This window comes from Biomphalaria glabrata, chromosome 18 (assembly GCF_947242115.1).
Source record: "Biomphalaria glabrata chromosome 18, xgBioGlab47.1, whole genome shotgun sequence".
NCBI lineage: Eukaryota > Metazoa > Mollusca > Gastropoda > Planorbidae > Biomphalaria > Biomphalaria glabrata.
Window position 1 is genome coordinate 2,722,909 of NC_074728.1, and position 27,792 is coordinate 2,750,700.

A 27,792-nucleotide genomic window follows, 5' to 3' on the forward strand; every position below is an offset into this window, starting at 1 on the left:
TCACCTTATAACAATTTTTTTCCTCTAAAATCCTAAGGTAAGAGATTACAGTCCTTTACCATCAAGGTTTACAGGCGTCTGAGTTATTATGATTGTAATATGTGAACAGTTTTGCGATATGTACATTCACTTCTTTCTAGTTTTACGGTTCCATATTATTAACTTTGTCATGACACTCAATATTACAACTTCAGATATGTGTTGAGTTCATTCCTTGAGTTTCCTGTTAAAATGCTATCTTTGTATTGTTCAAAAAGCAAAGCGAAAGTTGTTCAAATGTTAACATTCATTTCTGGAGGCTTTGAGGATGTTAGTTTAATGTCGTTACGGTCAAAAAGGGCGTGGCCATGGTGCAGATCATCTTCCCCCCCCCCCCCCAATGTCTATATGGTCAGCTAGCTTGAAGGCATAACTCGTAAATCCACCGCTTCCAATCTGGTGAGTTTATGTTCTTTTATAATCCACAGAATATACACAGTTGCTTCAAAAGTTTACGAAAATCACAATGAAATGTTCAATCTGTTTTTTTTTTTTTTTGTTGCAGTTATTTTTGCATATACATTCGGGCTTATGAATGCATGTACTAAATGAAGATGATGGTCTAAAAATAACTAGTTTTAGTTTTTACGTGTTTAAAATAGTTCAACATCTGCGCGCATTTTATTGAATGATAACATTGAAGAGTATTCTTTATTATGTGAGAAATGTATTTAATAATTGTCATTTTGTCACAAAATAAATGCTAAAAATGGCGAAATACCCATTTTATCTCTTGATTTTCAGTAACAATGAACAATGATCAAATGAGCCCATCATGTTTGACCTCATTGGAAAGATTGTCCGTTATTTCTGTAATGTCATACTACAAAGAGACATCCAATAAAAAATAAAGTTTAAACTTTCTTCCCTCCTATATACATGAGTTCCCAGACTAAAAAAAAAAAAAGAACTGCTTAGACCTATATATTTATCTTCTGTTGACAAATAAGATTGATACCATTGGTTCACGTGATTTTTGCCTCTCATGCGATTGGTCGTCAATGTACACTAACTACCACAGCTGTGAACAAACTACTTCTGAATCGATTAGAATCTTTAACTTAACTTCTTATTTAATTTAAACATCTAATAGTCTCTTAGATTACTACCTTTTTTAAAATGCATTCGTGTAAACTTTGTAGATCTAGATCTTAACATTGGTTTAATACAGCAACTAGGACCCTTCATTCGCCAACACTAATAAAGGACATTTTCCTTTGTAGTATAAAAGTGTTAGCTCTATGCTGTCCTCTTTGGTGATATAATCTGTATTTGCAGTGAAATTTAATTTTACTTCCAAGACAGTATCCCGTTACTAAAACTAGTATATAATACATTTGAAATGTTAGCAGTGCGCATGACGTTTTCAATGGTATCCTCTTTGAGTCACAGAGGCGTAGCTAGGGTGGGGGGAGGGAGGGGGAGATTTTGAACGTGAGGGTCCCAAACTGAGTGTTTTTACATTAAATATTACGCAAAATGCTGGGGCCCCTTAAGAGGTCAAGCCCCCCCCCCCCGCGCGGGACCACAAATGATGGCAAATTCCTAGCTATGCCACTGTTGAGTCATCAAACCAACGCATGCCGTAATATCAACTAATTGCGTCCACATATATGGCCTAGGTAGTAGGTCGTAAACTTCGTAATAGCAGCTAATGGCGTCCACATATATGGCCTAGGTAGTAGGTCGTAAACTTGGGCGCGATCTGTGGGTGCACGTTGTCGTTGTCCGCCGCCATGGTCATGGGCCAGGTGTAGACGAACATCACCCGCTCTCCCAGCCCTCTCAGTACACGCCTCTGGAGCTGCTGGAAAAAGACGCCGTTCATAGACTGCCTGTTGTAGACGCTGTGCGCCGATTGGTAGAGCACGAACACGTGAGGGTTTCTAGCCAATAGGCGTTCAATGGCCTCACGCAGGCGACCGAGGCGGTATTCCAAGTAGGACAGGTGGTAGGCGACGAGGTGTAAGAAGTGGTGAAAATGAACGATGTATTTCCCATGGCTGGGGATCGAATCTAGGACTCTCGTCTCTGCACGTAGGTCAGTGTTGTTCAGTGACCTTCCCTAGACAGAAGAGAACATAAAATAAAAATTATAAAATAGGCAATGGATGATTGTACGGCTAGTGCTAAAAACATTTTGTAACCACAGGAGCAGATCGGTTGTGATCTCGAGCTAGGTTTGTGTACTACACGTTTGGACATTTATACAGACGTCTGCTGACATATCCAGTGGATGATAGTAATATTTGTCTCATTCTTGGGCTTTTTTGTTTTACACTACATCTATTCAGTCATAACTTCATGGGTAGATTAGATTATTTTTTTTTTGTATAGAAAACCTCAGAATTTGCGCTACTCAATTTAAGCTTTATCATCATAGGAATCCTTGGGCCTTAGGCCTCTTTTCTTTGCCTCTTTTTTCCCCCTCTTTTTAGGGCTTTATATGCCTCTTTTATGGGCCCTCTTGCCTCTTTTGTGGGCTTTTTTTTATAATTTTTATTTGTAAGTTATCATAATTCACAAGTATTAAATCATAAACAATTGAAACGTCATTAACCTAAAAATATAATAATAGTAATAGAAATATTATTTAATAGTAAAGACATACTACCTAACTGTTGAAACCATCAGAGACAGAAAAATGATACAAGGATCCTCTACCCCAGAACAATCAACACTATATCAAATATCCCTGACCCGAACACCCCATTTCTGGAATACTGCCTGAGTATTGTGCAAGCATATAAAAATCAAACTAGATAATTCTCTACACTAAAATCAATAATTTTCCCAAATGTCAATTCTAAGTGATTAGGATCAAATACTTTGTTATACTGTATAGCTTTTTGAGCCAGCTAGCCCAAACAATAATAAAAGTTGAAGTAGATTAAGATTATTATTTTTTTTTTAAAGGAAACCTCAGAATTTGCGCTATTCAGTTTTAGCTTTATCATCATAGGAATCCTTGGGCCTTGGGCCTCTTTTCTTTGCCTCTTTTTTGGGCTTTATGTGCCTCTTTTATGGGCCATCTTGCCTCTTTTGTGGGCTTTTTTTTATTTTTTTTTTATTTGTAAGTTATCATAATTCACAAGTATTAAATCATAAACAATTGAAAAGTGATTAACCTAAAAATATAATAATAGTAATAGAAATATTATTTAATATCAAAGACATACTACCTAACCAATGAACCCCCTAAAGACAAAAAAATGATACAAGTATCCTCTACTCCAGAACAATCAACACAATATCAGATATCCCTGACCCCAACACCCTATTTCTGGAAAACTACATAAGCATTGTACAGGTATATGAAAATCAAACTAAGATTAATTTCATTTTTAGTCTAATTGCCATTATAACCTAATATTATGAAGTGAAAGTGACGCTTTATTTACACATAATTTTATAGTTGTTATTTAAGTTTACACAAATTGTAATTATTCCAAAACTCACGTTATATGTTGTTATAGGTTTTTTTTTTATTTGATTCATATTCCTTAATTATTTAACATTTGCAATAAAATATCGAAAGATTGAAATATACATTGTACACAATAATCAATAATAGTAATGATATTAATTATTGTTAATCTCTATTGTCCGTAAGGAAATTAGTCTTACAATTTGTGCATTATACCAAACAAAACATTGTAACTATAAAAAAAATAGAATGTACATTAACACATGACTCACTGATAATTTACATGTGAATCTTCTTCTTCTTCAACTGTCAGGTAGAGTTGAGCCCTCGGCTCTTGGAACTCTAGGCCAGCAAAAGTGAACAAGAGCTCCCTCTCACCGGCCTCAATGAGAACGGTGTACACTGTTCTGTCTGATGGGTGGGTCAGACTCGCTGCAAGAGACAGCATACACTAAGACCCCCGCCACTTTCCTTTTCTATACCAGGCTAACTGGTGCGGAACACGCCATTTATGTAACGGCCCCTTGAGGAACAACTCCTGAATTGTGACAAGGTTGTGGGAGCTTTTTTACAACTCCGCGCAGTGCAATGAGGATGCTCTCGCACCTCCTTAGGCACCCCATCCCCCACGGGAGTCTTGTTTTGCTACCCTTTAGCCTAATCGTTTCCTCTTACGATCGTTTCCACCCTGGCGCCACTATGAGGCAGGGTAGCGTGCCCGGGATTTACATGTGAAATGTTTCTATCAGATAGTTTCTATTTAATGATTTGATTGCCAGGGAAACAAAAGAGTGTGTCTGAATGTCTTTGCTATCGGTGTCTTGTATCTCTTTTGTGGTTCAAAACGTATTAACAGTGTTCTTATTTTAATATATATATAAGGCTCCTTTTGTCTCGAAAGGCAACGGATGCGTCCAGATGAGTCACTGGTTTTGGTTTAATCTTGAGACGAGGCAGAATCTGGTGTGGCTAATCAAGCCAATTCTAGAACGGCAGCAGACTTTGCCACAATTCATACATGTGTATGCCTCTGATTCAGGGCTAGCGGACAGGGCATCTTTCTTTTTTTCCCCTCTTGATTAAAGCCGCTATAATTAAAATACTAAGTTCCTATTTGAATACAATGTAATGATAGGGCCTACTTATTTATCCACTAACTGTGTTAACTTACTGTAGAGCCTAAAAACGGGAAACTGTGCGGGAAATAGGAAATGGACATGTTGGTAGTCTCGTTCTCACAGCGCAGTGGCGCGTGCCAGATTTTCTGAAAGCAAAATAGTTTATTTTATGTGTTTCATTAAAACCGAAACAAAAACATAAATATATATATTGATATAGATAGATAGATAGATAGATTTATGTAGTACATCCTACACTGACAGCAGTCCTAGTTTAAATCCTTAACAGGTAAACAAGATTACGTCCAACTGTGTGACATCTCTTTATGTTGTTAGAGCCAGTTCGATGGAGGATTTAATCGACATGCTTTTGGCTTTGCTTTTGTTTACGAAAAATACTGAACGAGGCAACCTAATTCTTGACAGCACTCAATTAACCTTTTCAATATCTCTAGATTAGATGATAACATGGCATAGTCCTATTGTATTACATTGTCCGTTTGTTGGGGAGTGAATGTGCGTTTTTTTATGCAATCTTAATTAAAGGTGAGCGGATGGTTTTGGTTGTGTTGGCTGAACAGAACAAGCGAGAGACGTTTGACAGAAAGACGAGCATTTTTGATCAGCAATATTGAGTCCTGCGAAACTGTTTGCACTAATAGGACAAGGTGCAAATTGGAGTAACTGGCGCCTTTAACCAGTAAGCTTCAAGCAGAAGGAGCTCGTTAGCCTGGCTACCCAACTAGTAGAAAGAAAACAAACAACTCTGAATTTAAACCCTTTGTCGGTCGTTGACTTGTAGCACCAAACTGCTGGTAGACAACTAAACTGCTTTAGGCGTACTGTTCCTTAAGTAATAAAACTTCAAATAACTTCCTTGATAACAATACTAACTATAACTTTATTTATGATAGAGACAAATAATCAAGCTAATGTGAGATAAAATAAATGTAATATACTTTAGTAATAATATTCTTTAACAAAATCTAACTCACTACAATAACACGACCTTTCTGTCTCAATTTCTGGAGTCGCCTTTCCTAACTAAGACTAAATGACGACCGTGGCACCTCTGTTGCATCAACGACCGACAAAACACGCACATGTATCGTAATAAATATCTAGTGGAGTCGAGTCTCAGAGGCGTGTACCACAAATGTACTTACAGTCTCATTGTACAGATAGTACTAAACTTACAGCGGTTCTCTCAATCTTGTCTTGACAAGGAGCGAGGCTTGTTAACAGCTCGTACTGTCGTCTTGAGTTAGAGTCGCCTACCAAAATGACCTGTCCAAAAGAAAGTCTACAGTGTTTTTATCTGGTGTACTAAATCTCATCACTAGGACGATACACTATTTTTAAAAAAGGATTAAGGATTCATTTCTAATAATAAAGATATATAATGTATTTTAAATGAACTATGAACTAAATGAGCCTTGCGATGTATGGGCCAAATGATGTAAAGGTCATCTATTTCTATTATCCACGGTTAAAACGAGGGTGTCGTGTGGCCAGCACAATGACCAACATTAACTACTAGTGTCAGTTAGCCATTAGAAATGGCTGGACTCGGAGGCGCTCTAAAGATCCCAAAATTGAAAAATCCCAGTCATCACCAAGATTCAAACTTAGGACCCCCTCGGTTAGAATCCTAGTGCTTTACCACTCAGCCCCGGCCCTCCTAATATGATTTATACTAAATCAGAAAACAAATTTAATGCACTATTAGATTATCTATACGTGAATTAGGGGCTTGGTTCCTGATTGGTAAGCCGCTTGGCTTACGAACCCAGGGACATAAGTCCAACTAGCTCTAATGGTTACCTGACATAAATTGGGGAAAATTAAAGCAGTTGGTCGTTGTGCTAGCCACATGACACCCTCATTAACCGTCGATCAAACAGATGACAGTTACCTCCCCTGGCCGACAGATAGGAAAATCTGAATCGGGAACTTTGCTTATTTCTCTATATGAATTATCCTTGCCTGAGTATCTTTCAAACACGTGACCACAGTCTCTGTGTTCACTTCTGGAATTTGACACGCCAAAGGTCGCCAGTCTCCTTTATAGAAAAACCCGGATGTGTTTGTGTCTTCAAAGGTTGATGAGAGTTTCCTTTTATTGCAATTGAGTTCTGGCAATGGCAGTACAGTCTTGTTTGAAGATGGCACTAGGTTGTTTTTTTTTTTTTTGTAACGAGAAAGACATTGGAATGAGATATATATTTTAATGTGTTAGGTTAAAGATGTGCACAACTTAAACAAGCAAATAAAAAAAAAATACAGTCAGGGCCGGATTTAATGAAGGGCAAGCGGGGCTACAGCCCAGGACACTACACATAGAAAGGGGCCTCCATGAAAGAGATAAAAATATGTCCGAATCTCCACTCGACAGAAACTTTACTGACATTTTTTTTTTCGCATTTTTAGGGTTGGCAAAAATTGTCGCGATTAAGAAGATGAAGTGATTAAGACGTTTACGCTTGTAGAATGCTTGGAATAAGTAAATACAGCTTCGAATTTACGACAGTGCATCTATTGAAGGCCTTACCCACCACTGGCTCTATAATATTTTTATAAAACTAAAATATGCTTGTTTGTTTGTTTAATGTTTTACATATTTCGGATGTTCCTTCAGAGTTGAAGATAGTTTACTTCCTAGTCCAAACCTCCCGCAGGACGACGGGGGATGGGAGCGGGCAGGGTTTGAACCCTCGACCGTCGATAAATCCGAACGACAGTCCAGCGCGCAAACCGCACGACCAGGCAGCCATCCATAATATGCATACTGTATTAAATATTTTATTCAAAGTAAACGTAGATTAAATGTACAAAAACTCTTTTTCTTTCTTCTAAAATATAGCCTGCTTTCAGATCTAAGTATTTTCATTTTTTTAAGATGGTTCTTTATTTACAGCTTTCGAAAAATTTTAGGGGCCTCCTAATACATCTTGCTCGGGAACTCCACATCCTTAGATCCGGCCCTTAATACAGTCTTAAACGAAATGGAAGGACGTCAAGGAAAGTAATGCCTGCCAATTAATAAGGATGAAATCAATGATGGCAGAAATTGGATACACGACTCTTTCTTTTCGTAAAACACGACATTATGACACCTTCTAGACACTATATTGTGGGGGGGGGGGGCTTAATATGATGTTGACGTTTTAAACAATTGTAAGTGTAATGTCGGGTAATATACAAGGTGATTTAGATAGACTGTGCCTTAACCATTGCGCTATATTTCAAAATTAAAATAAAACAATTGATACCTAGCAAGACACAAGTGTTGAATAAAACTTTTAAGATTAATTTCATGCATTTACACATGCAAGAAGTGCCGTGGCTGAGGGGGTTAAGCGCTTGGGGGAAAAGAAATAACTTAAACAAAGTCCACGAAATTAATAAGTATCGACGATAAGTGTCCAACAAAAGAGGTAAAATCCCTCCAATGTAGTAGACCATGCATTTAAGCACAAAATTCCATTTAAAAAAGTCTCATATTGTTTTGCCTGAATGTTTCTAATTCTTTGTTTATTATTTGTAATTACAAAGTACATTGGGATTAGATAAAGGTCATTAGGAAACTGATACAATGCAATCTATGTTGCTTGTAAATGTACATTTAATAGTTTAGTCTTTTGGTTTAGACTACTATTAAATCAAAGCTTTTATATAGCGCTACTTTCATGCTTATAGCATGCCCAGAGCGCTATGGTCCAATCTCATTTGTGGACCAGTGGGAGGGGGGAGGGGGAATATGGGAGAGGGTTTTCCGTACTGCCTTTTAGGTGCTCAGTAAATACAACTCTGCTAGAGCTCCCTTCTTAGGTAGCCAAGCCAAGCCAAGCCAAGCCAAGTTTAAGCGTACTTAGCCTCTCGATCATGCATTCCACGATACCGTTTCCCATAACTCCATAAAAGCGGCTGCCTGGCTGTGTATTTGGGTTCTGGACTGTCGTCTCTATGTCCAGGCCCTTCAACCTCATCCGCCTTCATCCTCCTGCCATCATTTGGGAGATTTGGGCCAGGATTTGATAATCTTCATTTCAGAACTAACATCCAATACAACTGAAAGAAATACTTCTGCTAACCGGGTGTTCCTACCTGGCACAACGTCAATGGAAATGTTGTTGGCGATGAAGAACGGCCTCAGGCTAAAATAGAAATACATTCACATCAGTAACATTTTCCAAGAGAAATAGTTCAGCTCTAAAGATATTTTACTAAAGCAGAAATAAATAGTGTCTGGAATCTATCTATGGCGTCCATTAGTTACGAAGCAATTATGGATAATCTCTTTGAAATGAGATGAATGCCTGGGCAATAGGTGTGGCCGGAACAATGTGGCCCACGCAGCAGTTCCCCGCAGCTGATTGGTCCAGAGAAACGGCAAGTGCCGATGCAGTTTGGGATGAGGGTCGTTGAAGCCTATGCGAGGATGTAGCACATTATACTGCAAAGGACACCGGCTATTATTTCTCTCAGCCTTTACTCCTGAAACCTTTCCAATGTTTGTGCATAGCTGCAAGGCAACAGAGGCTTGAAATAACTATTAAGTCAATTAATTACTGCTTATTAAGTATCTTGGATTTTAACAACAAGGGGAATTAATCTTTAAGTATTCACAAATATGGCAAAATATATAGAGTTAGTCCCCTTAGATAATTATGCCAGTTTGTTTTTCTTAGTCAACATCCGTTCTCACGTAAAATTTTAAACATTTATTGTGCTGAGAATAACATGAATTAAACTAATTAGTCACTAATTATGTGTAATTAATTTTTTTTCTCGAATAAGGGAAATAACTTGTATATTTTGAGAGAAATAGTTGACCCCAATGGTCCAGCAGACTAAGGAGTAGGTAAAGGTGAAGACGACTCTCACAGTCTCTTTCTCTTTTGTTATTCTCAATCTCTCTCTGTCTTTCTCTCTCTCTCTTTCTCAATCTCTCGCTCTTTCTCTCTCTCTCTTTCTCTCTCTTTATCTCTCTTTCTCTCTCTCTTTCTCTCTCTCTCTTTCTCTCTCTCTTTCTCTCTCTCTTTTTCTCTCTCTCTTTCTTTCTCTCTCTCTTTCTCTCTCTCTCTCTCTATTTCTCTCTCTCTCTCTCTCTCACACACACAATATACTATATCAAATATATACAATACAAACTCAATTTTTAAGCATTTTTAACTAATGTATGTATAAGTAACTCCAACAACTGACCTACGTACTGTGACTAACAGCCATTCCTCTAACTCTGTCAGAGGCGGAATTGTGTCTCGGTCCATTCTCGTCACCGAAATGAAGTGCGAACACTTAAAAGATAAATAAACGTTATATATTAAACACCTTAAACTAAACACCCTATATTGAGCATCCTATTTTAAACATACACACTAAACACACTATTGTAAACCACTCATTTTAAACACGCCATTTTAAAAATTCTATTTCAGAAACACTATCTTAAGCACCCTATTTCAAACACACTATTTTAAACACCCCATATTAATAAACACCTCAATTTAAACTATGATAAAAAAATCTATTTTACACACTTTACATTAAACACCCAATATTAAACACCCTGCCTTTAACACTGAGATACACTTATAGCATCAAGTAAACTTGTAGCAAAATTATGCTGCACTTAAGGATTAAGACTTACTGTTAGAAATTAATTTCAGGTTCAAAAGACTCTTTAAATATTAAACTGTTATTAAACTATTAAAATTGGTTTATTAATGTGTTAATTAATGTATTAATTCGTTTAGATCAGTCATGTAATTAAATTTGTAATTGTTCTAGACTCTAGACTAACAATATGAAACCTGTGCAATTAGTAATATTTTTTTTTACCACTTGTTTTTGTCTAGCCTAATTTCTGGACCAGTTGCAAAGGGGGGAGAAAGAGCGGTGTATCTGGGTGATCGCTTTTTTAAAAAATGTATTGTTTAAACAAAAGAAAGAGTGAAAGGAAGAATGAAAGAAAGAGTGTCAGAAAAAAATGAAAGATTTAGTGACAGAAACAGTGACAGAAAGAGTGAAAGAGATAGAAAGAGTGAAAGAAAGGGAGTCAGAAAGAGTGAAAGATTTAGTGACAGAAAGAGTGACAGAAAGAGTAACAAAAAGAGTGACAGAAAGAGGCTTCGTTCAACGAGTTGTATATCTAAATACATCTGTATTGAAGTTGAAAGTTGTGTGGGTACTAAACGTTAAGTTTATTTAGGTATCAAAAAGAAGTTTGTTGAAGTTTTATTTACATTCTTCATTCAGAAAATAAGGCGCATGCACATTTTTAGTCGTACCAAATGTTTGGAGGTACAGCCCAACGAGTATCAAGTCTAAGCTAGGCCTACACATTTTAAGTCTTTAAAGACAGAAAAAACGATGACTTAACTCTTTCTCTCCTAACTGACGATACCAACGTTGATTCCACCAAAATGTGGTGAATAATTACTGAGAGAAAGAGTTAAAAGAATGGACGGGCCTGTCGTTGAAATAGATTCTATCCAAGCCAGAGAGAAAAATAGAGAAAGACGGTCAACAGATCATGTGTGGTGCCCCAACGGTTTAACAGATGGCGTTAACAGTACGCTGGGTCCGTGTCAGGCGGAATACGCGGGGCCCCGGTTGATTATCATATGCGGGATCGGGAACCGTAAGCGTGTTAAAGATATACCGTACCTCTCGTCGAGCAAACGGGCTCGTCCGCCTCAAATACTGAAGACCGTATTATTGTTACAAAAATGTTATCACCAGTCCTCTAATGATAGTTTACTGCCTTATAATACACAAAACTAATGATTCAGAAACATTTAGAAAACATTAAGCATAAAAAGTCAACAAAGTAGACAAAAACAAATTTCTGCTTTTTCGGGGTGCTCTCAGGAACGGGGCCACTTACAACCCCCTTAGGCCGTATCTGAACAGAAGTTGCTACACCGTGCTAGACGTCTTCGCTTTACTCTTTTGGGCTTTCCATTAATCGAACGTGGGACTTCCTGATTGGTCCAACGCCGTCGTCGGGAAGCAGAAAAAAAATTCTGAATGCGTAATGTAATACTTACATTTAGCACATCTGCCTTGAGGAGTCCACCACAGTACCATTGGAATAATACTTACATTTAGCACATCTGCCTTGAGGAGTCCACCACAGTACCATTGGAATAATACTTACATTTAGCACATCTGCCTTGAGGAGTCCACCACAGTACCATTGGAATAATACTTACATTTAGCACATCTGTCTTGACGGGCCTACCACAGTACCATTGGAATATTACTTACATTTAGCACATCTGTCTTGACGGGTTTACCACAGTACCATTGGAAACCATTGATTTCCGTCAAATTGCAAAATTCGTTATTTCTGAAGCCGAGTAAATAAGGCAGGGCGGAGCAAGGTGTGGCTTCGGATGCTTTAGGGCTGACGAAATTCCCAGTGTGCCAGAATGTAGTTTTATATACCCGCTGGTGAGGAGAGAAATAAATGTCTAATGCAAATTTGTGTTACTACATTTATAAATGAACATCTAAATTATAAGTTGTAAAAAAAATGTACATCATTGTTATAGGAAAGGTAGTTGCAAAATTTGTGTAATCTGATGGTTTCAAAATCTTAATTAGTATATCTTTGCTATTTAAAAAAGCAAACTCAAAAAAAGTGAAAGAACCGCACAATTACTGCAATACCTGTCTTTTTATATTAAAGCGCGGTGGCTGACTGGTAAAGCGCTTGGCTTCCGAAGCAGGAGTCCTGGGTTCTAATCCTGGTCAAGACTAGGATTTTTTTATTTTGAGAACATTAGGGCGCATCTGACCACCCAGCCTTAATTGGTATCTGACATTATTTGAGAAAAAGTAAAGGCGGTTGTTCGTTGTTCTGGCAACATGACAAACTCGTCAACCGTGGGCCACAGAAACTTATGAATTGTTCATCATCTGTCCCATAGATCGCAAGGCCTGAAAAGGGAAACTACTTTTGTTGTTATTATTCACTCACATTGTGTGTCGATTTATCACAATAACAAGACAAATCGGACAGAAAGGAAACTACCAGTACAGTGCTGTGGAGCACTCTAGAGCAGGACAAGACATACAGAAAGTCTCTGGTCAGTCCCCGGACAACTTGACTAAATCTTGCTTCTGGAAAAGGATGGGCTTTAGGGCAACGTGTTGCGAGAATCCTCCTCACTTTAATCCAAATTTTCAACGCGTCACTTAGTCATCCCCCGCCCCATACAAGTCTCCTGTACACTGGCGGATCCAGGGGGGGGGGGGCGGTAGGGGCGATCGCCCCCCCCCACTCGGCCGACCCCCCCCCCCGAGGGGGGGGCGGACTAATTTTAGTATAGAATTCACACAATTTGTATACGAATTTATTACTTATGTTAATAATATATACTAATTATTTATATTTCAACCTATTTTTAGATTATTTCGCCCCCCCCCCTTCTATTATTTTGGCCGATCTGGTAGGTTCGGGAGGGGGCGATGGCATCAATCCGCCCCCCCCCCACCATAAACTTTCGAGTGGGGGGGGGCGGTCCTATTTATTTGTAGAAATCAAAGCTTGCTAACAGAATCAATTAAATATCTATATGATTAAAACTTTTTATTGGTATTTTAATCGGTCTTTATATTATGTCGTTCATCTTTGGCCGATTGGAAGGGGAGGAGCGAATACCTCTACTGCCCTTCCCATCTAAACCCTTTGAGTGGGGGGGGGGGCGGTCCTACTTTAATGGAGAAATCATAGTATGTGAACCAAATTAGTCGAATATCTATATAATATAAACAAGTGGAAGTGCGATACATGCAATCACCTTCCCCCCATCGGACAAACTTTTTCTTTTTGTATTATAGTAAGAAATTACAAAATTAAAAAAATCTGTCACTAATATAATATATATATGCTATAAAGTAAATTCTTATATTGAGTCGCCCAACCTCTATTCTTTAATTCAAAATGCAATCGTTAGCAGAAATTATAAAAAGGAGGGAGGATTAACCGTTTTCATTTTACCGCCCTTCCCCTTTCCAGACAGAGTTTGTGTAATTTCACATGAATTTATCATAACTATTTTAAGAAAGACTTTGCTTTGGAAAAGTTATAATTCAAACGAAATTTTTAAATATAACAGTCACGGTTGAGATGAGTTCAAAAGCCATATAATCTTTTCCTAGTCGACTTTTTCCAACCTTTACTCTATCTCATATTTTTCTAGTTAAATAAATTTAGGACTATAACTCACAATTTATGCTTACATTTTATTGAATATTATTAATCGAATTTTTTTTTTTCGGCGGCGATCCTCAAAGCCTTAATCTAAATATGTTGGGTATCTTATCTTTTTAAAGAACAAATCGGTTGTATTTGCAGTGTATTAAGGGACTATAAATTCATATTAGAACACATTATTCAAAAGGTCATTTATAATAGAATGAATAATGAGCTGTAGGTCCGGAGAATGCGTTACTGCAGTGAAGAATGCAAGAAAACGCTTTTGGAGTCGGGGCATCGCCCCGAACCCCACTAATAAGTAATGAGCTGTAGATATCAGGAAAATGCGTTTCAGCCGTGAAAAATGCAAGGAAACGCTTTTGGCGTCGGGGCTCACTGATAAACAATGAGCTGTAGGTGTTAGGAGAATGCGTTTCTGCAGTGAAAAATGCAAGAATACGGTTTTGGCGTCGGGGCTTCGCCTCGAAACCCACTAATATGTAATAAGCTGCAGATGTCAGGATAATGCGTTTCTGCCGTGAAAAATGCAAGAAAACGCTTTTTGCGTCGGGGCGAAGCCCCGAACCCCACTGATAAACAATGAGCTGTAGATGTCAGGAGAATGCGTTTCTGCAGTGAAAAATGCAAGAATACGGTTTTGGCGTCGGGGCTTCGCCCCGAAACCCACTAATATGTAATAAGCTGCAGATGTCAGGAGAATGCGTTTCTGCCGTGAAAAATGCAAGAAAACGCTTTTTGCGTCGGGGCGAAGCCCCGAACCCCACTGATAAACAATGAGCTGTAGATGTCAGGAGAATGCGTTTCTGCAGTGAAAAATGCAAGAAAACGCTTATGGCGTCGGGGCTTCGCCCCGAAACCCACTAATATGTAATAAGCTGCAGATGTCAGGAGAATGCGTTTATGCCGTGAAAAATGCAAGAAAACGCTTTTTGCGTCGGGGCTTCGCCCCGAAACCCACTGAGAAAACTTACAGCGCTTTCCCAGACCCTCAAGCGTGCAAGAGAAAGGCCTCAACATGACTGTTTTTTTCCTGTTTGAGATTGAGAAACAGTCTTATTTTATTCTCATATATCGAATATGTATATATATATATATATATATATATATATATATATAATATATATAAATGCTGTACGCACGTTTATTCATAGGGTTAGGGTTTACTGGGCGTTAGGGTTAGGGTTTGGAAAAAAATCGCCCCCCCCACTCCAAAGTTCTGGATCCGCCAGTGCTCCTGTATGACCAAAGTGGTCAGCATCGAACCACGATGGAAAAAAACTATATAACTCCTGCTTTCTTCGTTAGTGCGCAGATATGTTTCTATTCAATTCCTACAAATAGTTTGCCTTTTCTTCATGGGTTCAAAAAGTGTAACTCTGGAAGCTGGAAACGGGATAGACGGGTATTTTAAAAACGGCTCTAACGATATTATTATTATATTTTTTAAATTTGATAGTTTATGTTTATGTTTGGGGAAAAATAATTAAGTAATTTGCCACACAGTGAAAAAAAATAATCATCTTAAAATTAAATTTGGCTTAATCTTTTGTTTGACTCTAAACCGTTAGGCTAGCACTCTCCGTTAAATGAGAACTCTCAGACTAGAACGCTTGTTAGGTTAGAACTCTCGGTTAGAAGAGAACTCTTGTTAGGTTAGAACTCTCGGTTAGAAGAGAACTCTTGTTAGGTTAGAACTCTCGGTTAGAAGAAAACTCTTGTTAGGTTAGAACTCTCGGTTAGAAGAGAACTCTTGTTAGGTTAGAACTCTCGGTTAGAAGAGAACTCTTGTTAGGTTAGAACTCTTGTTAGGTTAGAACTCTCGGTTAGAAGAGAACTCTTGTTAGGTTAGAACTCTTGTTAGGTTAGAACTCTCGGTTAGAAGAGAACTCTTGTTAGGTTAGAACTCTCGGTTAGAAGAGAACTCTTGTTAGGTTAGAACTCTCGGTTAGAAGAGAACTCTTCTTAGGTTAGAACTCTCGGTTAGAAGAGAACTCTTGTTAGGTTAGAACTCTCGGTTAGAAGAGAACTCTTGTTAGGTTAGAACTCTTGTTAGGTTAGAACTCTTCTGTTAGAAGAGAACTCTTGTTAGGTTAGAACTCTTCTTAGGTTAGAACTCTCGGTTAGAAGAGAACTCTTGTTAGGTTAGAACTCTTGTTAGGTTAGAACTCTCGGTTAGAAGAGAACTCTTGTTAGGTTAGAACTCTTGTTAGGTTAGAACTCTCGGTTAGAAGAGAACTCTTGTTAGGTTAGAACTCTTGTTAGGTTAGAACTCTTGTTAGGTTAGAACTCTTGTTAGGTTAGAACTCTCGGTTAGAAGAGAACTCTCCGTTAGAAGAGAACCCTTACCTGGATGAAAAACATCATTCTAAATTTCTCCCTCTGGTGCGCTATTCCGGCTTTGACCTTGACCTTCCCAGTCCACGGCAAAAGTGACACGGCCGTGTAGGTGCCGTCTTTGTTGTCAGTGACATCAGCCGCGATAGAGGCCTTGGGGCTGTCACTGACCAGCCACACGTTCACCTGATCGCCACCTGTCAGCACACACGGCAGACATGCATTCAAAGCAATTGGCATAGACATAAAGACACGAAGATAAATCTCAGCTAACAAGGCATTCTATTTGTCTAGGATTTCTCATTTCCCAGATCTGGCAACTTTAGTTGCTTAGGTCTTTTAATCTAAGGTGAAACTTGGAGATGGAGTGGTAAATCGCTTGGCATCCGTACTGAGATGTTATTATTATTATTATTATTATAGCTTTTATATAGCGCTACTTTCATGCTTATAGCATGCTCAGAGCGCTTTGGTCCCATCTCATTTGTGGACAAGTGGGGGGAGGGGGTATCTAGGAGTTGATTTTCCGTGCTGCCTTTAGGCGCTCAGTAAACGCAACTCTGCCCGAGTCGGGTGTCGAGCCCCCTTTCTAGGTAGCCAAGACAAGCCAAGTTCAAGCTGTTGAGTTTTTCAACTTTGGGATTTTTACTACGCTAAGGAATCAACCCTATTCGAAGTAGCGGCGATTGGTCGTTGTGCTGGTCACATGCCGACCCTTGTTAACAGTTAGCTGTAGAAACTGATGAGATTGGCATAATCTGCTTTCATTGATCACAAGGTCTGAATAGGTTGGGGGATGTACTTTTTGTAAGGGGTAACTATAACACACTAATAATAAAATATAATTAGACGGTGTATTAATTCACAAGTTTAATTAACTGAACTGTGGTCCGGAAAGAAAAGCTATATTCTTGCTAATCAAGTTAATCAAGGTCCTAGCGGAAACCTTTAACTAAGGTAAAAATTTAAACAAAAAAAAAAAAACAACATAAGAAAATAATAATAAAAAAAAAAAGCTTATTATAATCGTACTTGTATCAATTAGTATGGATAAGTGATGTAATTAATTTTATTAAATGTGAACTAACAATAAAAAAGCATTTAGAAAAAAAAGGGATGAACGACTTGAAATTGAAAAGGCACAAGCTTTCTCGGACTTTTCAAGCAAACACGGTAACCTCTCTGCTAGTGGATAGGTTATGAACATGGAAGATTTTATAGTTATCTATTCTTTCTATAATCTCGTCCTATTTTTCCTGCTGTATTCACTATGACTCAAACCATATTGTAAACAGGGGACTAATTCAGCGTATACCATTAATTCAGTCAAGTAGAAATTCTCTACACTGTTTGAGATACCAAACAAAATAATTATTTACCAATAATTAATGAACTAATTGGTCAATTTTTTAATTGATTCTTGTGTTGTCAGGGAAGGGAGATAATTGTGCAAAATTTTAGCTTGATCCGAGATTGGGTGTGGGAGAAAAAACGTGTACAAACTTTTGACCAGACAGACTGACAAACAGACAGAGTGAGTCGATATAAACTTTGCTAGAAAAATAGGTCTCCTCTGTCATTTTGGATGCACGAAGAACTCATATGGTTCTCTTCTCTTTATTTTCTATGCAGAAAAGCAAAACGTTCCACAGTGTAAACGCCAATCTGACAACACAAAATAAACGTGCTAGGTAATCCGAGCCAATGCAAACCAAAATGAATTTCACCATATCTACACCCAACCACTTATTACGTAATACTTTTTTTCTTAGACGGTAACCCTATTTGTCAAAATAAGAAAATGAGATTTGGCTCAAGTTTTATTAAAGAATACGGTTCAGAGAGTACATGTATTAGTTCATCTCTTGATGAGTTCATAGAAACAATCTTACCCAATCTTCTTCGCTCTTTGCGGCCATTATAAAGGAAAATAGTGAACTTGACCTCTGACCCCAGAGTAAATGAGTTATTTAATCCGGCCAGACTGGCCAGTTCTATCTCTGATGTATTGGCCCAGGCGATGTCGTCAAAACTTTCTACAAGCGGGGTGGAGAGGTAGTCTCGCTCCCATGCTGACAGCTCTGGCCACGGTGACGGTTCTGTCACCTCCTCGTAATAAAGAGCTCCACACCTGAGAAGTTACAAGAAGATTCTAGAAATTATTTAAAATACATATAAGTTTAAATTTATTATGCAGGAGTGTACTGTACGCTGAGTGAGGCATCTACAAATGAGTGTTATATGATGAAAAATACATATGGTTTATTTTAATGAGTCCAGATAAATTGGGCTGTGTGACGTGGGATGTGGGAAAGTGATTCAGACACGGTCCTTACGCAGTTGAAAGTCCACCAATTGTTTAGAGTCAAGTTAAAAGATAAAAATATCAGTTATATCAGTATTTAGTTATATTAGTATTAAGTTGTATCCTTATAAAGTTGTATCAGGTAAAGCTGTAACATTATAACTATAATTTTAATTAAGAAACATTATTTTGTGGTTTTATGTATTTTTTTTTTAAAGTGAAATGATCATTATATTGTAAACACAATATTAAATATAACATCATCACTAAATAGTCATAAAAAAAAACAGACGTCACATCTCATACCTAGAAGCCAGGGACATCCTGTGAAAGTCGGTCCTGTTCGTAAAGCCAACCTTTGTTGTTGACCGCCACGCTTGCGACGTATTGAGGTGGACAGTGGCGCAGGCACTGGTGTTCTGTATAGACAAGTTCCGAGCTCTGGCGGAGACGTTATGACGTGTTGAATGTTTCGTTGTACAATATTGAATAGCACAAAGACAAATTCACAATGCTGTATAACTACTCAAACACAGAATTCGATCTGTTCTTAAGGGGAGGTATCCCTGAAAATCTCATTTTTGTTATTTCTAAAGCTAGGCCTTTGAAATTTGTTATGGTAACATATAATGATATTCTAAAATAAATAATGCTAAAAAAAAAAGTTTTTTGAATGATGGTTGCCATGGTAATGGCGGCCATATTGTTTATTGTATACAAATTAAAAATCTGAATTTTGTAAAAACTATTGATCAGAAATACATGAAATTGAATTAAAAGATAAGAAAAAGGATCCTCTAAATTGGTACAACGTCAGAATTAAAGATTTAAGTATGTTAAATTTTTTACAAATTTTTGAATTTTTAGTATTTTTTAGACCTAAAAAAACTGGATAATTATTAATTAAAAATACTTTTTAAAAAAAGTAAATAAAATATTGAAAAAAAATCATTGTACGAGTAAAGTTAATGATGTCCTTAAGAAGCGTTTCAAATTTCATCAAAATCTATCAAGTAGTTTAGGAGAAATTCCTAGTAAAGCACAATGACATGTGCAAAAACTAACATTTTGAGAAAAATGAGTTTAAAGTATAAATTTTATTAAGATTTTGTATCATAGCCCTTACAAAAAACATTAAAAAAAACATGTTTTATACACAGATTTAAGCAATAAAAATGATTGTAATGTAAAGAAAAATGATTGATCTACTTAATGATGTTATTAGTTAAAAATCGATATCCTAGACCTAAAATTCAATTTTCTCTAGGGATACCTCCCTAGTTTCATATCTAGAGGGAAATGTATAAATGCATCTCTTTTTAGTGTGTCCGCTGTAAGCCATACGGAAATATTGACGGTCTGAGTAATTTTAAAAAGCATATAATAATTTTGTGTGAAACACTGTAATATCCAATTTCTAAGCTCCAAGCAGAATCAAGGTTCTAAGCTCCAAGCTGAATCAAATAGTTAAGCTCCAAGGAGAATCGTATTGTTTAGCTCCAAGGTGAATCAAATAGTTTAGCTCCAAGGTGAATCAAATAGTTAAGCTCCAAGGTCAATCAAATAGCTTAGCTTCAAGGTGAATCAAGTAGTTTAGCTCGAAGGTGAATCAAATAGTTTAGCTCTAAGCAAAATCAAAGTTCTAAGCTCTTCCGCTAGTAGCACAGTGTAATTGTAACCATTTAATTGGAAACAGGACTCTTTCAATATAGCGACCTTGCGATTTTTTAAAAACTATTCGCTTCAAAATCTCTTGCGATTTTCGATTTTTCTTTAGAATACATTGTATCGCACTTGACATTTCTTTTACTTTTGCTTAAAGCAGTGTTTCCCAAAGTGGGGTACGCGTACCCCCTGGAGTACGGGAAGACTTTTGAGGGGGTACGCGTTGCATATCATTAACTGATTTATTTTAAAATACCCATTTATTTCTGTTAAAAAAATAAGTGCGGTTGGGGGGCGGGAAGGGGGGCGATGGTGCTCAGCATTTCAAAAATTATAAAACGAGTAACCAGGGGTCATACGTTTTTAAAGAAAGCCAAAAGGAACTTATGTTTTGTTTTAGAAATAAAATCTTCTGTAAGCTTACCCGTTCGCTGTTTTTATTTTCCATATGTTTCGTAACAGTTTCGTTGTATATCCTTAAGTCACAGGTTATAACAGCTATAGTGTGAAGGAAAGTTCATCGAGGTGGGGTATAGCTGTCTTTTATATGATTTCTTATTACAAAATTAGTTCCACAAGGTTATTAACGCCGGAAGTGGTAATGGTTTTAAGCCCATCATTCCCTAATAAATGCTTCCAAAGGCACGCGTTTTAAAAAGCATCTGACAACCAGTTCAACTCCTGGCCTTCACGTGAGGTTCAGATATTAAGTCCGGCGAAACTGATAGGAGAAGGGGCAAAGGCGAGCAACTGGAACCTAAACTAATAAGATTCGGACAGGAGGGGGCTCGTTGGCCTTGGTTTGCTACCCATGAAAAACTCTGAATCCAAACCTCCGCTGCGTTGCGGCTATACTCAAACACGGGAAAGGATTCGGGGGACAACACTGAGCTGGTGACCCTTATGCAGATTGTGGCACGCTGTCCTGCATCCTGGCAGAATCTGCGGCGCTACTTGTCCCAAACTGTATCGGATATTACTTTCCTCTGGTCGAATCATTGGGGAACTGCAGTGCGGGTGAGATTGTTGGAAGTTTAAACCATAAATAATGCCAAGGCTTTCAACGCGCTACACAATTAAACTTGTTAGCAGTCCTGATGTAATGTGTTTTCAAAAGCGTGTACCTAACTTTTAAGTCCTGTGCTCTTTTCTTATCAAAGCTAGTGGTCTAGACGCTGTGCGTGAATGACAGTAGTATTATACACACCATGAGGCCAATGTTCAAACATTGGGTCGTTATGTACTAATAAAAAGACATCCAGCTGACACTGTGAAAAGATTTATGCCCCCCTTTATGTTCTGTCAAAAGGAACTGCATAACAATTCCTGAGATTGATAAGCAAAAAAAGGCTTAGACGAGCCATTGTTTGAAACTGACATCGCGACAACGCTTTAGGGAGTTTAGGCAATCTTCTCGTTTCGTGACTTTGATAGAAAAGAATGTCTCATTATTTCGTCTTGTTACTTTGTTTATTTTTGTTTGTTTGTTCTAATGCCAGGTAACAGAAAGCAATGCAAACCATTTTAATGTATTCAATAAGAGGTGAGCCATTGTAAACGCAAAATAATTAATTGCATAAAATGACGTGGATAGTAGATAAACTATATATTCTCCTAAATTATATTAGACCTTGTTGGTCAGCACATTAGTAGGACTTAATTTAACATAGTCAATTTAGGATCAGTTATAACGATAAAATGTAAAAAAAAATAATTCAAAATTACAAGTTATCAAACATATAATTCTTGGCCAGTCTGTCTATCTAGCTACTCACTTATACACATACCTTATACATCTAACATGTATACTTTACAACCTACCTAGCTATATGCTTACCTACTCACCCATCTACCAACATGCATGAAAACCTACACATCTATACACCTAATTATCAATCAATCAATCAACCAATCTTCCTATCTATCTACCAATCTATCTATCTGTCATCACATCTGTACACCTAATTATCAATCATCAACCAATCTTTCTATCTATCTATCTATCTATCTATCTATCTATCTATCTATCTATCTATCTATCTATCTATCTATCTATCTATCTATCTCTCATCTATCTATCTATCTATCTATCTATCTATCTATCTATCTATCTATCTATCTATCTATCTATCTATCTATCTATCTATCTATCTATCTATCTGTCATCTATCTATCTATCTATCTATCTATCTATCTATCTATCTATCTATCTATCTATCTATCTATCTATCTATCTATATATCTATCTGTCTATCTATCTATCTTTCTATCTATCTACCAATCTATCTATCTGTCATCTATCTATCTATCTATCTATCTATCTATCTATCTATCTATCTGTCATCTATCTATCTATCTATCTATCTATCTATCTATCTATCTATATATCTATCTATCTATCTATCTATCTATCTATCTATCTATCTATCTATCTATCTATCTATCTATCTATCTATCTCTTTGTCTCTTCCTTATCAATCTCAATGTCTTTATCACTCCCTCTCTCCCTCTCTCTATCTTTCTCTGTATCTCACAATCCCTCTCTCTCTCTCTCTCTTCGTCTCTCTTTGTCTCTTTGCTGTTTGGTTACTAAAATGTTGACAAGATGTTTACCTGTTAATTTTGGCTCTTATTTCTTGCATAGTAATATTAGTATTTCTGATAGATGACCAACTGACCTCTCCTGTAGCTCGTGACTGTATTGTCTTTGCAACCACGAGCTTCGGAGCAGATGCATCTAAGATCATATTAGTTTGGAGATTAGTTACAAAACAATTGACTGTCCGATGACATATGCGAGTATTGTTTGATCGAGGTAAGTTTGCACTTTAAGTTTACCAAGCATAATACTTTGCTGCGAATAGTGTTCTAGTTTCATAGCTTATATCAACTCACTCTGCCTGGTAAAAACAAAAAATGTACATGTTATTTCTCCCACACCCTATCTCTGATCAAGTTGAAATTTTACCATAATAGGCTTTTAAAGGTCATCTGTTTCTGTGGCCTACGGTTAACGAGGGTGTCACGTGGCCAGCACAACGACCAACCGATGACGTTTACATCATCTGCCCTATGGACCACAAGGTCTGAATGGAGAACTTTTTTTTACTTTTAGGTTTTCAAAAGCACTAAAAAAAATCGAACACGTGGTTCACGCCTCCTCTGGTCGAAGTGCTAACAACTTTGTTAATGAGGCTATGACTAGAGAAGATTGTATAGTTATATATTGATTGTTTAATTTAGAGCGGCGACCTATAAAGGGGACAAATTCAGCGTGTACCACCACTTCAGTACAATTTCTTTCCGTTTTTAGAGATAGCAGACGAAATAATTAAATACCAATAGTTAATTTGCTAAATTTTTTTAAAATTGATTCTTGTGATGTTAAGTAAACGAAATAACTGTGGTAAATTTTAACTTGATTCGAGATTGGGTGTTCGAGAAATAAAGTTTACAAACAGACAGACAGACAGACTGAGTTGATAAATATTTGTAAAAATGCTGACTAAATTAACAGAATCTATCTTTATCATTTATTCTCCTACTCACTGAATAAGTGTTAATTTTTTTAGAAGAATTTCTGAATATGTCATACAATCGATCAATTAGTGGAAATATATATATATATATATATATATATATATATATATATATATATATATATATATAACACCGGCAAAAGACCGAAACAAGCAATATATATATATATATATTGTTATTTGTTACGAATCTAACTATCCAGGCTCTCTGCAAACTGCACCACACACCACCAACTTAAAGAGTTTGACAACTCAGGGCTCCAAAGTAACGTAGCAGTTTAATGTCCAATAAATAAAAGCCAATACTGTAGAATTTGCAACACGTAACAGAGGCTGTACAAATATTCCTCCGATAACACCGTACCGACGTATCAACTCTTGCAGTGGCCTCTCAGTCTCGTTCCGGGCTTGCACTGGGTTCAACAGTTCAGGACTGACTTCACACACTAGGCTCGTTGTGTCGGACTCGATCGCAGACCAAGATTAAGAAGCCGTTCCTCTTGACTGTACTTGACAGTACTCCGCACTGAACCGTCGTAATGCTCCGTACAGAACCACACCGGACTGTATTGAACCGGGCTGTAGTGGACCTTCTGTCGTGAACCGTCTTGACTGCGACACCTCCGCTCTTTATATAGGGTTCCTAATGGCCTTCTAGAACCGGACAGAACGTCGCTGGACCATTCTGGGTGGTCAGATGACTACATCCCTCGTGACGCTCCTGAATATACTCCCAACGCCGATTATGTTGACTATCGTCTCGGCTGACCGTCGAAGCTCGTCACGGTTGACTGCTCTACTAGCGCTGGCCTAGGGCGATTTGCGTCGGCTGACTACATACACACCACTACCCCCCATTTGTGTCACCACCAAGTTTATAACAATATATAGTTAGGTGCTTCCGCGGAGTCGAAACGCAAACAAACGCAAATGCAGGTAACACTGAACGTAACGCAGATACCGATAACACCGTCGAAAGGCCGAAACATGCAAATGTGTATCCCGCGGCCTTCGTGAGTAACCTCCAGCTGTCTCGTTTGGAGGCCGCATACAACCAGGTGCTCTCTTCTATGCCAGCCAAGGAAAGTTGACACCTAAGCTGGTCTTCGAAGCGTTTCCGTGGGTCGCCTCTGTTACGTCGACCACCTTTTAGCTCACCAAAAAAAGACTGCCTTATGCATACGTTCGTCTCCTATACGGGATACTTGCACTACCCAGCGTAACTGCCGGACCATAAGAAGTCCCTCTATACTGTCATACCGGCGTTGGCAAGGACATCGCTGTTTGTAATGCGGTCCTGCCAAAGTATGTTCACCATGGAGCTCAAGCATCTTTGGTGAAAGCACTCAAGAAGTCTTAGTTGTTTTCTGTAAAGTTTCCATGTCTCAGAGCCATAATGAATATATTAATTGCAATATTAAATGTTTTTTGTTTGGCGTAATGCACAAATTGTAAGACAAATTTCCTTACGGATAATAAAGATTATTATTATTATTATTATTATTATGAAAGTAACCATTTTAGAAGTTACACTGCAAAGACTTTCTTCCAAGCCTTTAATAGCCCAATAGTTTTACGCGAAAGAAGCAATGTAAAACGTTAAGACGTGAGCTGTGGTTTTCTATAGGCCTGCTGTTGGTGGGACTTTCTATTCTAATCGCCATGTACAATTACATTGAGAACTGACAGAACGAAAAAGAAACTCTTCGGATTGATAGTCTTTACCCGATCGTTCATTTTCGTAATTACAACAATATTCCCAAAATGACTTCGAGTATATATCCTGCCTTAACAAATTATTCATCCGAGCGAGGCTCGGTCACCTGATATTATATAATAAGTCAATCATCAAACTGAAAAACAATGTATGCAGCAACCTACCAGTTGTATTGCGTGATGTTTCGTCATGCTGTACATTTTTGGCAACCATCGACGGCCAAAACTTTGCAGAAAGGATCATTGAACTTTGAAATTGGGTCTGGAACCGAAACACTTCTGTACCTCTAAGAAATTTGCTAGAGGGTCAAATGAAAGTCAGAAAGGTTAATAGAAATAAGATAATCACACGAGGGAAGTAAATCAACACAAGATAATGAGGGAAGCAATAAGAGACATAATAACCACATGAGTAAGGTAATTAAAAACAATATAATATTAATAACAAGAGACAATTAATTATAAACAAAATAGCCACACGAGACAATTAATTATAAACAAAATAGCCACACGAGACAATTAATTATAAACAAAATAGCCACACGAGCTGATTAATTATAAACAAAATAACCACACGAGACAATTAATTATAAACCAAATAGCCACACGAGACAATTAATTATAAACAAAATAGCCACACGAGACAATTAATTATAAACAAAATAACCACACGAGACAATTAATTATAAACCAAATAACCACACGAGACAATTAATTATAAACAAAATAGCCACACGAAACAATTATAAACAAAATAACTACATGAGCAAAATAAAGGTTAAGTATCCCTTTCTGTTTCCGTGACCCACGGTAAACGAGGGTGTCATGTGGTAAGCAATACAACCGTTACTTTTCCCCAACTAATGTCAGATACCCATTTGAGTTGGGTGGACTCGGGTAGCCCTAGAAATCCCGAAGTAAAACATCCCAGTCTTCACCGGGATTCAAACTCGAAACTCATTGGTTCGTAAGCCAAGCCTTTTACCACTTGGCCACCACTCCCCTTACACGAGAGAAGTGATTAGAGAAATAGAGAGCCAGGTTACAGCACTAACTGGACATAAGATAATCCCATGATAAAAGTAATTAGAAACAAGATAACACGAACTTGATAATTAGAAATGGATAAGCACATTGCTTTAATAAATTTTTGTAGTTATGATTATATTAATAAGGCATATCTTCGAGTCCGAAGATAATGAGAAATGCGGGAATGGCTACGCAGCTCCAGATGTGACCTACATATTTTAAAACAGCTAACGCAAGCATAGCCATTGTCCGCCGTTGGTCAAGTTAGATTTTCTTTTCGCCGTCTACGTCTGTCCCTGGCAGCGAATTTTTCTTTTGGTCTTTTGTATCCCAAGGTCTTTGTAAGTGACCTCCAGCTGTCTCGGTCTGAAGCCGCATGCCACCAGGTCCTCTAATCTATGTCAGTCAAGGCAGGTTGACGCCTAGGCTGGTACTTAAAGCGTTTTCGTGATCCGACAATGGCGCTGGGTGGGAAGGTATCCCGTATGGGAGTGGAACGTATGCCAAAATCAGTCTTTTTTGTGTGTGTGTGTGAGTTGAATGGGGGGGGGGAATCGACATAACTTTGATGATGATATATAACATTGGCCCCAAATCACCCCAATAGAAAGGAAACTATATGGAGAGCTCCCTGATTTGGAAACCACTGCGCAGTTCATCCCATGTATTGGTCTACTCATCTGAACACTCCAACATAACAATGAGAACGAAGAAGATGAAGAAATATAAGACTCTAAAAACGATAAAAGGTGCAATAATCGAAGAGTATAATTGAGACTTGTGTGTAGAAAGTAATATGGGCCCCTATGGCACGATTTAAATAAAAAATCTTGTCTATTTTTACATTGTTTTGATTCATTTTAAAAATGACTCACTCTGTCTGCATGATTACAAATCTGTACACGTTATTTCCCCCCACACCCATTCTCAGATCAAGTTGAAACTTGGCACTAGTATTCATCGGCATAGATAAAGACATGAATAAAACAAATACTTAAACATTTAATCAATTAAATACTGGTAACTAATTATTTTTTTAAATACCATCAAGGGAATTAATCATTCAGTATTGAGAGATACGGTTTACATTCAGAGTCTTGTCCCCTTAGATAATTGAAAACTTATTTCTCCCACACCAAGTTGAAGCTTCATACAATTATTTGTTGAACCAAACAGAACATGAAAATTGTTTTAAAAAATTAACTAATTGGTCTATTAATTATTTAGTCTGATATCGAATATGGAAAAGTAACTTCTATATTATTGAGATTATTGTTGTAAATATGAAGTTTTTTCCCTTAGGCTTTTTTTTTTAAAAGTGTTATTATACTTCGCTTGTTACTGATCAATATCAGGCATTTATAAGAAAGATAATTATGTCCTAGCTC

The 27,792-nt window shown here is 37.5% G+C and overlaps 1 protein-coding gene across 1 annotated transcript in view; it reads right to left on the reverse strand.

Moving 5' to 3' along the window:
* Positions 1-427: 427 nt before the first annotated feature.
* Positions 428-27,792, reverse strand: part of LOC106052273 (NXPE family member 3-like) — a 36,109-nt gene continuing 8,744 nt past the window's right edge. Inside the window, exons 3-14 of the mRNA XM_056016866.1 lie at positions 25,541-25,674; positions 22,734-22,857; positions 18,762-18,896; positions 18,043-18,281; positions 16,163-16,347; positions 11,860-12,042; positions 9,793-9,884; positions 8,692-8,741; positions 6,571-6,755; positions 5,782-5,871; positions 4,638-4,730; positions 428-2,104 (exon numbers count right to left, since the gene is read on the reverse strand). Of these exons, the coding sequence (XP_055872841.1) occupies positions 1,691-2,104; positions 4,638-4,730; positions 5,782-5,871; positions 6,571-6,755; positions 8,692-8,741; positions 9,793-9,884; positions 11,860-12,042; positions 16,163-16,347; positions 18,043-18,281; positions 18,762-18,896; positions 22,734-22,857; positions 25,541-25,674 (1,924 nt within the window). The 3' untranslated portion in view covers positions 428-1,690. The remainder of the gene's footprint in view (positions 2,105-4,637; positions 4,731-5,781; positions 5,872-6,570; positions 6,756-8,691; positions 8,742-9,792; positions 9,885-11,859; positions 12,043-16,162; positions 16,348-18,042; positions 18,282-18,761; positions 18,897-22,733; positions 22,858-25,540; positions 25,675-27,792) is intronic.